Genomic DNA, 17495 nt, shown 5'->3' on the forward strand with positions numbered 1-17495 from the left:
ATTCCACCAGGGTGTCTTTTTCCGCTTATTCTCACACGTCTTCCCGCAAACCTCAATTGCTTCCTTTACCAAGCGTGGTTTTAAATCTGGTCCACTCTACCTCACCACTCTCCACTTCTTCTGTAGGCAACTGTCCTCTCATATGATCTTGATAGTCAGTCCTCTTTCCAATCTGTTGTAGTTCCCAAACCTTAATGTTAGGTAATTTCCTAGTTTTTATATTTGGTACAGTATATTAATGTCTTTTAGATCTGCTACTAATAACTTTTTTTTTTTTGCTAGGGGCTTTACGCTGCGCCGACACAGATAGGTCTTATGGCGACGATGATGGGATAGGAAAGACCTAGAGTTGGAAGGAAGCGGCCGTGGTCTTAATTAAGGTACAGCCCCAGCATTTGCCTGGTGTGAAAATGGGAAACCACGGAAAACCATTTTCAGGGCTGCCGATAGTGGGATTCCAACCTACTATCTCCCGGATGCAAGCTCACAACCGCGCGCCTCGCTACTAATAACTAGTGGTCACAACTGAGGTTCTCACTTGGAATCACCTTGACATTAGTCACAAGTCTACTTCTTTCTTTATCTGTAATGGCATAGACAATGACCATCTTGCTCTGGCCATCCCAGCTGTATTGGGTAATCTTGCGACTGACACTTTTGTTGAATGAATGAATGAATGAATGAATGATATAGGATGGTGAATGAAATCGGGTAAGGAGGTGCAAGGAATGGGCTGTAATTTACAAATAGGAACTGTCCCAGCATTTGCCTGGAAGTGAAAATGGGAAACCACAGAAAACCGTTCTCAGGACAACCGATGGTGGGGTTTGAACCCGCGTGAATGCAGAGCTTGGCTCGAAGCCGTACCATGTTAACACGGAGATGGCCACTCAACTTGATAGTGTATGCTGTAGAGTGACTTACAGATGCAGATAGAGAGGAGCCCAGATTGCGTATTATGCTTATGATTGGAGGAGAGGTTATTTAAATTTTATAAAAGGTGGTTCAGTGCACATGCATTTAGAACTCTATTAACCTGTTGAGAGTCAGGTTTCTTAGCCCACTGTACACCCCAAAATTTAGATTTTTGCACATGTTTGTTAAACAATCCTCAAGAGGCATTATATCCACAAAACGAATTAATTTAACACAGTATGTTAACAAGACATCAAACAACTAGTTCAAACACAAAAATTGTGAAACATCATTTTTAGTAATGATAATCCTCAAAACAAGGTGCAGGGCAAAGAGTTTTGTTGCACTCCTTACAATGGTAGATAGTCCTTGTGTTCCTTTTCTCCCTTCTTGATGTGTGAGCACACACATGGCACACTCTTGAAGGTGGTCTTCTTCCTGGTTTGTTTGGGGGGGATAAGGCGCTTTATTTACCTTAATTCGCTTCGGACGTGGCGGCTATAAGACCTCATCGTTACTTTCATTTAAGTCTTCACCACTTGAATTATTTCCAGATATACCTACTACATCGTCTTCATCACCGTCTTCAAATACTGAACAATCACTTTCGTCATTCATAAGAATTTATTCACCTTTATTTACCTTCGTTCGCTTCGGACGTGGTGGCTGTAAGACCTCATCCTCACTTTCATTTAAGTATTCACCACTTGAATTATTTCCAGATATACCTCCTACATTGTCTTCATCACCGTCTTCAAATACTGAACAATCAGTTTCATCATTCATAAGAATTTCACGAACTGTATCGTCGCTTGTAAGCAAGTCAGCTCAACTTGGCGCAGCCATTTTCAACTGTTTGCAATTAACTCGCTAAAGCTGAAGACATCCGCTTAAAAACATTTAATTTCCAGTGCTCCCCATAGTGATAGCAATAACCTAACGACTTCAGAAAATAGTCAACAGATGTCGGGAGCTATCCGTTTTTCAATCGTTGTCCAAAGACACACAGTTACGAAAATATATCACTTCAAATTCCGACACGCAATATACTGCGCCATAACCACAGCGGTACTTACCGCTACACGCAATATATTGCGCCGTGACCTCCAAGTGGTTAATAGGAACAGCAAGTGGAGACTGCGACCCCCATGCAGACAAAACCATGACAACTCCCTATGATACGGTGGGATGTGAGGATCGTATCACAGCTTAAATATAAATCTAATGCAAATGTTTAAACTCCATTTGACCATCTTAGACAAAACTAAATAAAATAAAATGCTGTATAAGTTACCTGATCAAAAGAAAAATACTGCCAATTCACACAAATGATACAGGGTGTTTGTCACTAAGTACAACTTGCTGTAAGACATCAGAAGAGAACTGTTTATGGTAAACGAGGGGCGAGCTTCCTAATGAGCCAGCCATGACAATGGTTAGGCCTACCGTATTACTCCAAATCAAAGATGAGCCTGAATGCAAGACGACCCCCACTTTCATGAAAAAAAATATAAATAAAAAATAAAAAATTAAAAAAATAAAAAAAGTAAAAAATAAAAATAAAAAATAATCAGGCTTAAAAAGTGCTTTATGACATCATATGAATGCCTGTCTTGTACAGTACGCATTTTTAGACTATCTTTGTCTTCATGCCAACGCCGAACACTGGCTTTAGTTATGCTGTATTTTCTTGCAACTGCACAATTATTCTTCATTTCCGCGTGCTTAATAACTATTAACTTAACACTGGCAACATAATATCAAAGAAGGCCCTTTGAAAATTTGCTGGCAATATCTGTTCCACATGCCTTTACAACATGACTATCTATCACAAAAATATTCCTGCTGTCTGTAAAACTGTAACTGTAACTTTAATACGTGTCAGATACAGTAGATACCTTATAACTCTGCCACTAAGTAGCCATGGTCTTTCTAAGAATTCAAAGGCTCTTATGTTTTGATGCCATTCTGCAGATTTGAGAAACATTTTGTAGAGGCTAATACAGGGACTTATTTTTTATCTTCTCAGGGGATTGTCGCTCGTCCAGTCGCCCATGCTGCAAGCAGAATGTCATTCTCTCTTCACTATTTCCCGAGAACCAGGGACGTTACACAGAGGCAATGTACAACCAGTTGCCGCAGCTAGCGATGTAACCTATAGGCCTAATAAATACGCGGACGCTGGAGGTCAAGTTTTATGCGGGCATGGGGGAGTGGGGTTGAAGGAAAGTACAGGGTTATTACAAATTATCTGAGTGATTCCAAAGCTCTTCAATAACTTTATTATTTGACATATTGTCGCAAAGCTTTGCACACACATAGAAAAACTCAAAAAGTTATTTTTTGACATTTACAAATGTTCTATATGTGCCCTTTTAGTGATTCTACAGACATCAAGCCTATAATCAAGTTCGTCCAAACTCTGCGCCGCATGTCCCTATCAATGGATTCGAAAGCACGGTTGATGTGAGCTCGCAATTCTGGCAGGTTTGTTGGGAGAGGAGGTGTAAACACTGCGTCCTTCACGTAACCCCACACAAAGAAAGCGCATAGGGTTAGGACAGTAGAGCGTGGAGGTCATGACATGAATTGCTGATCATCAGCTCCACCACGACTGATCCATCAGTTTAGGAATTCCCTGTTTAAGAATTGACGAACATCACCATGGAAGTGGGGTGGAGCACCATCCTGTTGCAAGATGAAGTCCGTGCTGTCCTCCAGTTGCTGCATGAGCCAATTTTCCAGCATGTCCAGATACACGTGTCCTGTAACGGATTTTTCGCAGAAGAGAAAGGGGCCGTACACTTTATTAAACCGTGAGACTGCACAAAACACATTCACTTTAGCTGAATTTCGAATGTGCTATACGATAGCGTGAGGATTCTCTACCCCCCCCAGATTCGCACACTGTGTCTGTTCACTGCACCATTAACAAAAAATGTTGTTTCATCACTGAAGACAAGTTTCGTACTACATTCATCCTCTACCATACACTGCTGCAACCGTGCCGACAATTCAAGGTGTCTGACTTTGTCATGGGGAGTCAGGGCTTGTAGCAATTGCAAGCGGTAAGGCTTCTGTTTTAGTCGTTTCCGTAAGATTTTCCACACAGTCGGTTGTGGTATGTTCAGCTCTCTGCTTGCTCTCTCCGTCGACTTGTGTGGGCTACGTGTGAAACTTGCCCAAATGCGATCAACTGTTTCTTCAGTCACTGCAGGCCAACCCGTTGATTTCCCCTTACAGAGGCATCTGAAGCTTTAAACTGCACATACCATCGCCGAATGGAGTTAGCAGTTGGTAGATCTTCATGGTACTTCGTCCTGAAGTGTCACTGCACTGTTATGACAGACTGATGTGAGTGCATTTCAAGCACAACAAAACCTTTCTCGGCTCCTGTCGCCATCTTGTCTCACTGCTCACTGCTGCTGCGCTCTCATGGCAGAAATATGAAGTCCAGCTTCAGCAGACCAAAACTTTGAGTTTTTCTATGTGACTGTTGAGTTTTGTGACCATATGTCAATTCATGGAGCTACAGTGAATTTATTAAATCACTTCAATCATTTGTAATAACTAGAGCCCGGATTATATGTAATATAAAAATAAGAAATATGTACATAAATATGTAGCTAAAATTCGCAAAATGTGTAATTAAATATGTAATAAATAAAAAACATGTAACCTAATATCTAAGCTTTATCTGATGTATTCTTGTACACAGAAAAGGAAACAAAACCAAAAAAAGTTAAAAGTGCAGATGTGGAGGTCATGAAGTCACTGATGTGTATTTCAAATGAGGAACGAAGCTGGAAGATACATTCTCATTTTCAGGGAGCTGCACCCAATTAAGTTTGTCATACTTCCACTTTGTGTCTTTCTCTGTAGTAGCAACGAAATGTCATTGACCCACCCTTCACACTGTACTGTCACTTCTTAAGGGATGTACAAACCATCAACATAGCTAAGGAATGCGATTCCTTGATGGAATACTTCACTTTAAATTATTTTTAGATGTTAGAGATGTACAGGCTTTAAAACTGATTTCAAATGTTTAATTTAAAAACTTAAATTGATGTAAAATTAGTGAAAAAAAGAACCTTGTTTTTTTTCAAATGCACAATATCCTTCAAAATATTTAAAATATGTAATACTTATACAAGTATTTACTATGCATCGAAACTTGTAAAAGTATGTAACTTTGAACTCCTGGAATAGTGATCCTTTAGCAGGATTCACCGACATTTTAGCTTTTCTTGTAGCTACATATATGGGAACAAAATATGTAATTACATATAATCCGGGCTCTAGTAATAATCTTGTAGTGTGGTTACCGTGTTAGCTGCCAGTGGTGTTCATTACTGTACAGTACAAGTACAAGCCCAAACAGGCTCACTGTGTTATTCAGCTATCTCACTGCTAACAGGCAAGCAAAACTAAACATTCCTGAGGCCAACGGCTTGCTTGATTTTTCACAGGAGATTCTGAGGCAAAAGAAGTCTTCTTGGATTCGGAGAAATATGATATTTGTCATAATAGCATAAAGACCTCAGATGGAAGATGAGACAACCCATCAGTTGTAACAACTGTCCTCCAGCGGAGCAGCTAAAGAAGTCATCTGTTCTCTATGTCAGAAGCGCCTGAGGAATCGCTGGCATTACCTTTAAAATGCCTTTGGATATAGTGACCTCATCATAACAATAGCCAATACTTATGATGGTACACTGAATCCAGCCTTGGGTGCTGGGGAAACTGTGAGAAGCGGGCGACCAGAAACCAACATCACGAAGGTGGGGATTATCAATGTGATGATCGTAATGGGGAAAGCTAAAGATAATAATATTTTTGCTTTTACGCCTGATCATCATCATTACCTGTAATGCCTTTGATTGCCTGTAATAATCTACCCACTAATTCCTTGGAGATGAGGATGGCCAGCACTGAGATGGATAGACTCCAAGTCCAACATGAACATGTCATGGAATGATTTGAAGTACAGTAAAGCCTCATTATGACATTTCTACACGGGACAAAGAAAAAAGAATGTGTTAAGCAAGGAAACGTACTATTGAATGCACAAATTAAAACTATCAGAGATATGGAAACAATGGATACGATTTTAGCTGACACGAGGGCAATTTACATTGTGTATAAGCGGATACAGTTAAAATGATATCTAACATTTCTAAAGATGAGAAGAGAGTTTTAATGGTGTGAGAAACACAAGAGAACAAATATCAAAACCTGTTCTGCTGGGGCTTATAAAATAACAACAGGGCACTGAAAGGTGTGAAAAACACCAGACAACAAATATGAAAATATATGCATGGGGACCTATAAAAATATCAAAGTATTATTGCAGATCACACTCTTTCTAAAACAAATGTAAGTAGAAGCATTTTATTTCAGACCAGTGGTTTATTAAACATTTTCTGGTCACACTCTTAGTGTTTGATCCTTTTCCAAAATCTGTACAGATATTAAAAAAGAGAATAAACAGCAACAGAGAAAAATGAAATGTTAGAGGGCATTCGACCAGTGCAGGTTAATGTAAATAAAAAAATGTGTGTGAATAAATTAATTCCATCCCCTGGTCTAAGGAGTTTGGACAGCCAAAGTAGGGGACTGCCTGTAGGGGTGAAGTACAGTGGGGACTTCGAGGGCTCTGGGACCACTACGGTAGCTGTGAAGGCCCTTCAGGAACTCTGAAAAGTGGTGGCAAAAGGGGCTCTGGTTAAGACGCAGCAGGTCGTTATGCTACTTAGGTTCCAGAATGGGTAAAGAAAAGAAAAAGTAAATAAATGCAATGTCAATTTTAATCTTATACCAGTTGTACAGTGTCATTTGAAGTAATTCCACATACTGTATATCAGTTGACTATATTTGTAAGTAGTACAGGAGATATTATAAGTAGAATTTTGTAAACAATATAAATTTATTAAGGATGAGCTGTGTGTTTAATAGAAAAAGTTGTTAGCGTAAATCATATAATATTGTATTATAGGAAAATTTTCTTCTCTTGTTAATTTAATATTTAGTGCTTGACAATAACGTATTTTAGTGTACCATTTGCCACCGAGGTAGACACCTCATTTGCAAATAAAGAGATTTTGATTTGACAATGAATTGGAAGTTACTCAGCCATATGCGACTGCAAGAGAACAACTTTGGCTGCCATTCTGAATCCGACAAAACTTCGACCAACTTGAGTGATCAAGTCAAAACTTGAGGGTGCAAGTTTCAACATTCATGTCACCTTTACGCGCTTCAAGATGTGGATGCCAATCCACTTTCTGACAGATTTTAATTTTGTCTTCAATAGTAAGGAATTTCACGACCTTTTCTGTATCTATGACTAGGCTATCACAAGATAAATATGCATCATGCTGGTCAACTTCACACGATTATGTTCCTAATCCAGATGTAGGCTATTATGGGACAAATACGAGTATTCGCTACCCTTCACTGTACCACACAACACACAATACATTTCTAACTTCTAAATTGAATGCGAAATATAAGCACAAACAGGCTCACTGTGCTATTCAGCAATCTCACTGCTAACCAGCAAGCAAGACTAAACATTCCTGGCGCCAACGGCTAGCTCCCCAAAGGTGCAACTTATCCTGTGAAGTTCAGGAATTCAAGGCCTTTTCCCATATCATGCGACTGTTGCGAGGGCTCTTACCTGAGTTGGAAATCATGTTCCTTTTACAAAGGATGACAAATAACATTTTCAGGGCTAGGAAAAATGTGATCGTGCTAAGCGGTAACAGCAAAAATTCTTGACACAGTAAGTGCGGTATTTTTATATAGATTTAATACAATGAGAAACAGACTTCGAACTTACAACAAGGAAACTGTTAATGAGGAATGCACGAACGAGGTTTCACTGTATGCGCTTGAAGACCAAAACATCTTGAGGCAGTCTATCCACGCAGTCGCTAGGAGTCGATGTTGACTTTTTGGCACCTGATCATCATCAATCCCACAATCCCTCAATACAAACAACTCTCCCTCTGGTTCTTTGTCATATGCCTTTTCCAGATCTATGTAGGAATTATTCAATTACTTCATGCATACTGAAAACTTGGTTCTGACAGCACCTCTGTGTTTGAAGCCACACTGATTTTCATTTAACTTATGCTGCACCATTTGGTTGCACCTTTCTTTTGAAAATAATACCTGTGAATTCCTTTCCTGGTATACTACTACTACTTCTCCTTCATCCATTCCCTCTTTTAGATTCTCTCTGGGTAGGGTAGTGTACCAACGCCCTCCACCTTAGTCGATCTTCTAGTACTTTATTGCTATAGACTCCTCTATTTGCAATACAGTCCACAACAGAGCTCCATCTCATTCTAGGCCATCCCCTAGGCCTCCTTGTAGTCTCTGTATCCATGAAGGTTCTCTTTGGTATTCTCTCTCCTAGCATTCTCATTATGTGTCCAAACCATTTCAGCTTTGCTATATCAATCTCTTCTTGAAGTTTACACACTCCCACGCTTCTCTTTATTTCCTCATTTCGTATTCTATCTTGTCTTGTCTTTCCCTTTATGCTCCTCAAGAACCTCATTTCAGCTGCTTGTATCTTACTTTTGTTCTGCTTAGTTAACATCCAGGCTGCTGAAGCATAGGTCAATATAGGTTTATAATAGGACGAGTATAAAACCTTCTTGCACTTCATTGGCACATCTTTGTTCCATACAATGTCTCTCACACACTGGTAGAAACTTGCAGACTGCTGTATTCTTTAAACCAATTTCTCCATCCAAATTTCCATTTTGTGACATCATGCTGCCCAAATATTTAAAAATGTTCACTACTTCAAGAGGTTCACTTCCTATTCTTACCACTCCCCTGGATTTTCTGTTACCTCTCAACATGATCAAAGCCTTGCTTTTCGCAGTACTAATCTTCAATCCAAAATTTCTTATTTCCTCGTTTCATAAATCAACTTGTGTCTGTACTTCCTCTTCATTATCTTCCCAAACTACAATGTCATCAGCAAAGAGCATAGACGTTACTTGCTCGCACACCATTTTCTCTTTGACATTATGCAGAATTCTATCCATATGATAATGAAGAGTAAGGGAGACAATACACTTCCCTTTCATAAGCCTGTCTCAACTCTGAACCATTCAGTTTGACCCACTTTAGTTCTAACACAGCTTTCACAATTTTTATACAATGTTTATGCATTGTTTCATTCCTAATCTGTGCCTCTGTCAATGTTTTCCACTACAAATTCCTTGAGACATTGTCATATGCCTTTTCAATCAGTGAATTTTTGCCAGCATATCTTTTTCTTTTTTTGAACCACCATGGAGCACTCCTCCTTGCAGTGCCTGTATTCTGTTTTGCATTCTGTTGTTCTGTTTCTCAGCCATTTTTTCCAAGCTTGTTTCTTCTGTTTAACTATATCTTTTACCCTTCCTTCCACCAGGGCATTTCTTGATCTTTCTTCCTTTCTGATACTCTTCCATAGGTCTTCTCAGCAGACTCCACTATGACTGTTTTAAAGTACGTCCGTTCTTCTTCACCCCTTCCAATGTCTTCCTTAGGTACACTTGTTTTAATGCGTGTGTAGAACTCTTCACTTATTTCCTTCTCCTGCTATTTCCACACCCTTAGCTTTCTCTGCCTAATCTCGGTCATCTTTTGTATCTTTCCCATCTTTAACTTAGCTATCACAACTCTGTGATCTCCTTCAAAAGATTCACTTGGGAGGGATGTTATATCTACCAACATTTTTCTGTTACCTTTCTCGACCAAAATGTCATGTATCAGAGTTTTGATTTTGTTATCCCAGTTATGTCTTGTTATCTTCTGACCATTTTTCTTTCGAAAACCATGTTCCTGGTATACTAACTAATGAAATTCTGCAAAAGTTGTTGCAAACACACTATTTCATTAATTCTTCTTCTATTCTTCTTCACAGGACAGAAGGTTGGCCACCATCGTGGAGTATGTTTTCTGATTTTGTATTTCCCACAAAGGTGTTGCTGCATCATGGACATAAATTTCTGTCAGAGGATCCATGCCCGGATGATCTTCTCCATCACATTGCCCTTCTATCCTACCTTCTACAACCAGTTGAATAAGGCTGTATTTGTCATATCGGAAGATGTGACTGAAACAGTCAGCTATCCTGCAACTTGCAACAGTACGGCTTTACCCGATTTCCCATCACGACTAAGTAGACTCCCGTTGGTGATGTAGCCTGTACATGGGATTTTGAACATTCTGCGAGACAATCACATTCCAATGATCTGCAGTTTGTTCATTAATAAAGCCTTTAGTGTCCATCCTTCAATACCATAAACTAGCACTGATAACACAAAAACTGACAAACCAACAAGTTCACAATCAGATATCATGGTTGCATAGAAGTTTTAATTTCACAAGCAAACTTTTTGTAAAGATATTTTGGTTCTAATTTCTATATCCATATCCCATTCTTGTTAGCCAGCATCCTAGGTACTTGAAATGTGACACCTTCTCAATGGTTTTTCAGTCCAGAGTGACAACAGTGTTGGTTATTTTCTGCTTGCTGGTTAACCATAAATTTTTTCTTAATGTTTGAGGCCAAGCTTCTAGCTTACATCATCAAAGGAACTGAAAGTCTTCTAAATAAAAAAAATTTAAAATTCTTTTAGCAAGTTTCTTTGTAATTACATTATATTTATTAATTCAACTCTAACTTCAATGGCACAGCACTGTTTCAATTCTGTCTAGCATTCTCTCCTTGCAACATCGAACTTCATCAAAGAGCACAAAAACTAAATAGGTTTCACTGTATCTTGATTCAAATACTGCGCAGCAATCCTAAATGTTTCATAACACACAGCTCTTAAAGACAAGATGTGTAAAACAGATGTTGGTTTCCTAATTTAAACTACAGAAGTTTGGTGAAGGTAGTTTTTTAAAAATATATATTTTATTTATTTATTCATTCAGGATCAGCAACAGCATAACGCCGAATTACAAAGATCCGAGCTCTGTCCAATAGATATTAATCTAAAATGAAGATTTATAAATATTTACAAAGGACACAAATATACACAATAAAAACTGCACGATCCTATATAATACATATTTACATAAACGACAACATTAACAAAAGAAAATACATTAACAGTAAATACAGGAGCAGAAACAAAAAGGAAAATGTTATATGAGAAATATCATGACAGAAGGAAGGAAACGTAATGAAGATGTCTAAGTTCTTGTTAATAGATAAGGTATTAAACACTGCTGGAATACGTTCAGAAAAGGACCTTTGGGTGAGACAAAGCCGGGAGTAAGGAATATGGAATAGGGTCTAGAGCACGAACTACAACAGTAAATATGGTTATTCTGGTCGATTCTTATTATTATGCTGCCAGAATAATCAATACTTACTTGGAGAAGAGTTCAATTAGCTGCTTCTCAGTAACTTCATGGGTAATATTACCCACCCATAACGACAGATGGCCTTCAGGATTTGAGGGACTGAAATAAAAGAAAACTGAAATGTAAATGTTATTCACAAATTGCTGGACAAGTATGAATAACATGATTTGAGCACATGATTGTTCTCTTTTCATGGTGAAGCAATGTGTCTTACATCTAAAAGGTAACTTCATTAAGAAATGTACGAGTCCCTTTTTAACCAGTTACCAGGATACTTAACACTACTACACATGGTCCATTAAACTATTTAATAAGTTTACAGAGTGATAATTCTAAAATATAGTTCAGCCTAAAAACAAATAATGCTCTTTCTTAACACACAATGTCTGTCTTACCTCTTCTTTTTTTTCCCTGGTGAAACACTTCAGTGAATGCCCATAATATTGCAGGAGTCAAAACAATGACCCAGGCTGATTTTTCAAAACTGTATGAATACAATCATTTACCTGGGAATACCTTCACCCAACCTTTCTCTTGAACATGAACATATATCCCACCAGGAAGTTTAACTTCCAGCATTGATTTTTGTTTAAATACTACATATGGAGGTAGTTTCCTTCCACTTATAGTTACTACAAGCACGGTTGTGCATCTTTATTTCTCACTTCATGTTGTCCATACAGTAACGCTTGATTTTTCCTTCTCCTCAATGGTTCGTTTGTGAGGCATATTGAAATCGGTGACATCTGGTTGGCGTTGCCTGTTTGTGAAAACAAGTATGTGTTCTCTTTTCTCTTCCTAGTAATGTATTGATGAAAGTATAATTTCTTCTGTCTTCTAGCATTCTTTGGTACAATAATGTTCAGCATCTCAGTGAGAGATGCTTTCAATTCATAAATCCAGTAATAATAATGTTACTTTTTTATGTCCCACGAACTACTTCTTGATGGTTTCCAGAGAAGCCAAGGTGCCGGAATTTGGTCCTGCAGGTTTTCTTTTATGTGCCAGTAAATCTACCGACACGAGGGTGACGTATTTGAGCACCTTCAAATACCACCGGACTAAGCCAGGATCGAACCTGCCAAATTGGGGTCAGTATGCCAGCGCCTCAACCATCTGAGCCACTCGGCGTGGCATAAATCCAGTCATCAAGTCCCTGCACTCTTTGAAATCTGAGAAACTCATGCCGTGCTTTGTGGCTATTGTGCGTGCCTTAAATTGCATCATTTCATGGGGACTGTCCGGCAGCATAGCGAAGGCTGAGGTAGTGTGTCACCTCCACTTGCCCAGCACTTCTCTTGTATTTGCTCACAATTGCACCTACTGTCTGTTGTAAAAATACTGACTTACCGGTTTAACAAGCTGATTCACTCCCCCCCCCCTCTTCCTCCTCCTTTTCTGACTGGTTGTCATCCACATCACTGCTGCCCATATGGATACCAAGACTTCTCATTGCATTTTCCAGTAGTCCATTTTACTCCCAGTATTCTTTTACTTTCCTAACGTGGTTGCTGTAACCTCTCCAATCTTCCAGTGTGATATGACTTATGCCACCTAAGACTATTTCAGGAAGTTCTGTTGTATTAATATTGCCCGCTACGTTCCTGCATCTGACAAAGTTTATCATTTTATCCCATGCCAACTCCGTGGTGGTGAGTTTGCACATACAGGGTGTCCCAGGAGGAATAGTCAATATTCAAGGCTATGATAGGAACGATAATTTGAAGCAAAATCTTCACAAGCACATATGCCTTATTCCGAATGGTTTCCAGGATAGTGCACATTTAATGTACATTAATTTTTGGGCTAGTGGTGCACACATGTCTTACCCACCCAACTGATGTTTTGAAATAGATACAAGTTTTCCGCATGTAATGTTTGCCGTACACATGTTTGGTGGACACTGGTACGTGCAGAAATTTGCTGTGTGCTGGTAGTAGGATTACGCTGCACTATTTCAACAATGTGTTGCTGTTCCTGCACAGGTTGTTGAACTACACGTTCCGAAGAAAAATGGGAACTTAGAAGAAGACCTGTTTCACGCAATGAGCTGGAAACTCTGGTAAACGCTCTACGATCAGGAATCCAACGTGTCGGAAAGCGTCGACGATACTCCTCAACAACAGCAGCAGCACTACCATCGCAGAAGCCGTAAACATACACCATATCTCCATATTCCTCATTAGTGTAGACGTGTGGCATTTTAGCCAGCGCGTGTACACACACAGTTAACCAATGCTGCTCTCTGATACACTCTCAGTCCCTCGCATTACTTCACTTACAACACATCATGGACAACTGCGCGTTCAACGGCCTAGTTTAATGGCAGAAATATATCCTGAGCAAAGAGGTTGAAAGCAACAAGGGAGGTTGGGCTAGAATAAAATGTCAAAGAGGATGGGTGGGTAAGATACTTAGGTGCGAGCCACTAGCCCAAAAACAAACGTACATGTTCTATCTCGGAAACCATTCGGAATAGGGCATATCTTTATCATCTTCTTCTTCTTTTTCTTGCAGTGCCTTTTCCATTACTGGAGGTTGGACATGATCACAGCAAAGTCTGCATGATATTCAGCTGTCCTCATCAGTCCACTCAAATCTAGTCCTGTTCAGTCGCACGAGTTTCTCAGCCAAGAACGTTTCCCTTGACCGCAACCTCTATGTCAATCAATTTTACCCTGTATTATCAATTTTAATATGTTGTACTTATCATTCCTCATAATAGGCCCAAGGTATGCTGTCTTTTTTTCTTCTTTCTTGATTGTACACACCTACATTCATTCACTTGAAGACCAAGGTGACTACAGTTTTTAATGATTTGAAGATAAGAAATATTGAACTACATGATGCCACACAGCTAGTTGCAAATATAGGATAGTGGAGGTACTGGATTATTTCACAGACTGAACATTGAAGATATAAGAAACAAAAATGTTAGCTCTTTTACTCTCTCAAACAATTTTATACTTACTCCATCTTATTAGTTTTTCCATTTTGCATTTGTAACGGTCTAACCGAGGGGACATTCAACTCTTCCTCTCCTTCTTCTTCAGAAAAAAAGATGTCATCAGCTCCAGTATCACCGTTAGTGGCACTGACTGGTTCAGGTACAATGGATGTTAAAGCCTCCACTGCGGCCTGAAAGGAGACGTACAAGTATGGAAATGCAGTATCTGAAGGAAATGTAAGAACTAATTTTGTAAAGCTATTACATTGAACGTGGGTGTCCTTTTCCAGTGAAGCTACTTCTCCTCATGAATCCTGAAATTAACCTTTCATATTTTACCCGAGAGTTGTAATGGTACCCACAACTTCCAAGCACACCAGACAAGTAATAAGTGGTGTTCAACGAGACGGAGTAAAAAACAGTGGTGTTGATGTTACTCTTCAGTTAAAGATATAAGGATGATTTAAAAATGAATTTCTCAAACTTCCTCAGTCAATAAACCACTAAGCAATAAAGTTAAAAATTCATTTTAAAAAATATGGAAGTGAAATTTCCTTTTTCGCTCAATCTCAGTTTACAGGCTTCTGCAGGACAAAGGGACTGATTGCAGACAATACACGAGGCACTCCAATTGGCAGGGACAAGACACAAATGGCAAAAGGGGATAAGACAAGTGACAGACTGAAGCACCATGCAAGAACAAAGGACTGAGAAGGAGGGAAGACTGAAACTGTAACACCAGAAAATAAACATTCATATTGATATTGCAGATATGCAATGGTGTTGCACAGGTATGTAATCAATACTGGCTAACACTAATCGGATTGTTCATACAGCCCTCCCAACTTGATTGGTCTTTAATAAGCCACCTCCTATATATACGAAACCCAGTAGAGCTTAATTGGCAAGCAGTCTGCGAGCTGCAGCGACATGAAGTGTTCACTAACTCGTGAAACATGCTTCCCTGATGGATATGAGCAGAATATCAACAACTATCACCGTTTAAGAGGGCCCGGATAAATGGTCTGCATTAGTGGGTCACCTGTGTACGCTGTCGCTGCATGTGTTGACCGAAGTGCATCTACGGTACACGTGTAACATGCAATGGCAGAGATCAACTTGGAGACCTGGGAAAGGACCAACACAACAAACAGTGTGAAAGGATTGCTCCATTATTCAGATCTCCCAGACAGAACTCCACGCAAAAGTAGCATAAATAAAGCAACTGTAGCATCACACATCATACGGCAAACAACTGATAATCGTTCGCATGCAGCTGGCTTATGATCCCTTGTCCCTATAGCAAATGTTCCCACTGACCCCACCGTATCAACATGCAAGGCTGTCTTGGTGTCAGGAACGTTATGATGGACCAACAAACAGCATACTGTTGCCATTGATGCTTTCACGGCCCATACTTATAGACATGATATAGGTTTTTGAGCTTACGCCGTGTCAAGAAAATAAGGTGAAACTCTTTACATTTTGCAGAGAACTTTGCTCTGCATTATCAGAAGAAAATCTTGACTGTCCACGAGCCTTTCTCGAAATGACAAGCTGTTAAATGTGAATGATATCGTGATGATGACAATGCTTGTTGTTTAAAGGGGCGTAACAGCTAGGTCATCGGTGAATGGTACGAAATGTAATGACAAAAAGTTCAAAATCATCCACTGACCAGAATAAAAAAATGTGGTGAAGAATGAATGGATGGATATGAATTTAAAACAGTCGATGGAAACGACCAAGAAACTATCATAAACAATAGTATTACTGACCAAGGGACCGCTTCTAAAGCACAAGCCTGAATCAAGGATGCTTGTTGTCTACAGGGCTCCAAAATCCAGGTCAATGGCCCCTCATGACGGTTCTTATCGTTAGTAAAGCAGAACCATGGTATTTGTCATGTTGAGGTACTAATCAAAAGTAGCGTAGACTCACGGTGTTCCACACATGATGGTACTACTCACAAGTATTGTATGTCGCACAGGTAATGCAGACCTATGGTGTTTCTCACATAATGGCGCCACTCATAGGCAACGCAAACCCGTGGTGTTCCTCACCTAGGTGTACTAATCACGGGCACCGGTATTCCTGAGGTTTTCCTCATACAGTGGGTACTAATCACAGGCAACGCAGACCGACGGTGTCGCTCATATAGTGGTACTAATCACAGGCAACACCCAGACCCGTGGTGTTTCTTACAGTGGTACTAGTCATGGGTACTGGAAACCCACAGTGAACCATTCTCTGCTGCTACTAATCACAAACCTATTGTGTACCTAACATAGTGGTACTACTCGCAAGTAAAGGGAACCCATGGTGTTCCTTTCGTGATGACAGGCAGGGGATACCATGGGTGTATTCTTCGTCTGCATCCCCCACCCACAGGGGGTATGTGAATGATATCACAAACATTCCATTAGATAGATTAGTTAATGACGGAAGGATGGAAGACACTGTAACAGATCTGACATGGAATGATATAGAATACGTATGGAAATACAGTACATTCCCGATAATTCGCGGTAATTAATGCACGCACTTCTGCGAATTACCCGCAGTCATTTTTAAGCCTGGTAAAAACAAAACCATAAGTTAAAATAATGTAATGTATTTTATGAACAAGCCGAAAATAATTATAACACTTCACATTGTATTGTAAGACACACTAGAGAAAAATTACAAAATACCATGTGGATTATGCCAACATTCGTATCTAACGAAAAAAATCGGTCATCACTTTTTGTTTCTTAGACGGTTGTTCATTTTTTCTAATTTTGGATCGTACATTTCTCAAGAAAACAATATCTGAAAATGAAAATTCATTTCTATTTTCCATGTAAGAGATAAGTGTGTCTGTAGAGACACTAGCTTGGCTGTGGGAAATTTTCGGAGTTTCCGTTGCATTACTCCCGCACTCGATATAATCTGAATCTCCGTCTTCCTAACCAACCATCAAATTCCGTACAATATCCTCCTCACTTTCATGTCTGAAATCATAATCGTCCTTATCGACGTCTAACCACTCAATAATGTCACTTTCTTCTGCATCTTGGCATTTATCCAGGTTTTTCAGTAATGATATCATCGTAGCGAGACTATGTTGCCCGTTCGAAATATCATAGTTACTGAAGCCGGCAAATGCTTGCTCTTCACCTAGAACAGATTTCCATGATCGTGCAAGCATAGTAGCGGATATTTTGTCCCATGCCTTATTGATTGCATGAAGAGCATCCAACAA

General features: G+C 39.4%; 1 protein-coding gene across 3 annotated transcripts in view; it reads right to left on the reverse strand.

Annotated features, from left to right (window-relative positions):
* LOC136884004 (RNA polymerase II-associated protein 3) overlaps positions 1-17495 on the reverse strand; it is a 212629-nt gene that overhangs the window by 38074 nt on the left and 157060 nt on the right. For all 3 annotated transcript variants that reach the window (XM_067156014.2, XM_067156018.2, XM_067156027.2), the window contains 2 exons: positions 14276-14442; positions 11314-11403 (listed from right to left, as the gene is read on the reverse strand). In XM_067156014.2, the coding sequence (XP_067012115.2) occupies positions 11314-11403; positions 14276-14442 (257 nt within the window). The remainder of the gene's footprint in view (positions 1-11313; positions 11404-14275; positions 14443-17495) is intronic.

The sequence above is a fragment of the Anabrus simplex genome, chromosome 1, assembly GCF_040414725.1.
Source record: "Anabrus simplex isolate iqAnaSimp1 chromosome 1, ASM4041472v1, whole genome shotgun sequence".
NCBI classification, from domain to species: Eukaryota; Metazoa; Arthropoda; class Insecta; order Orthoptera; family Tettigoniidae; genus Anabrus; species Anabrus simplex.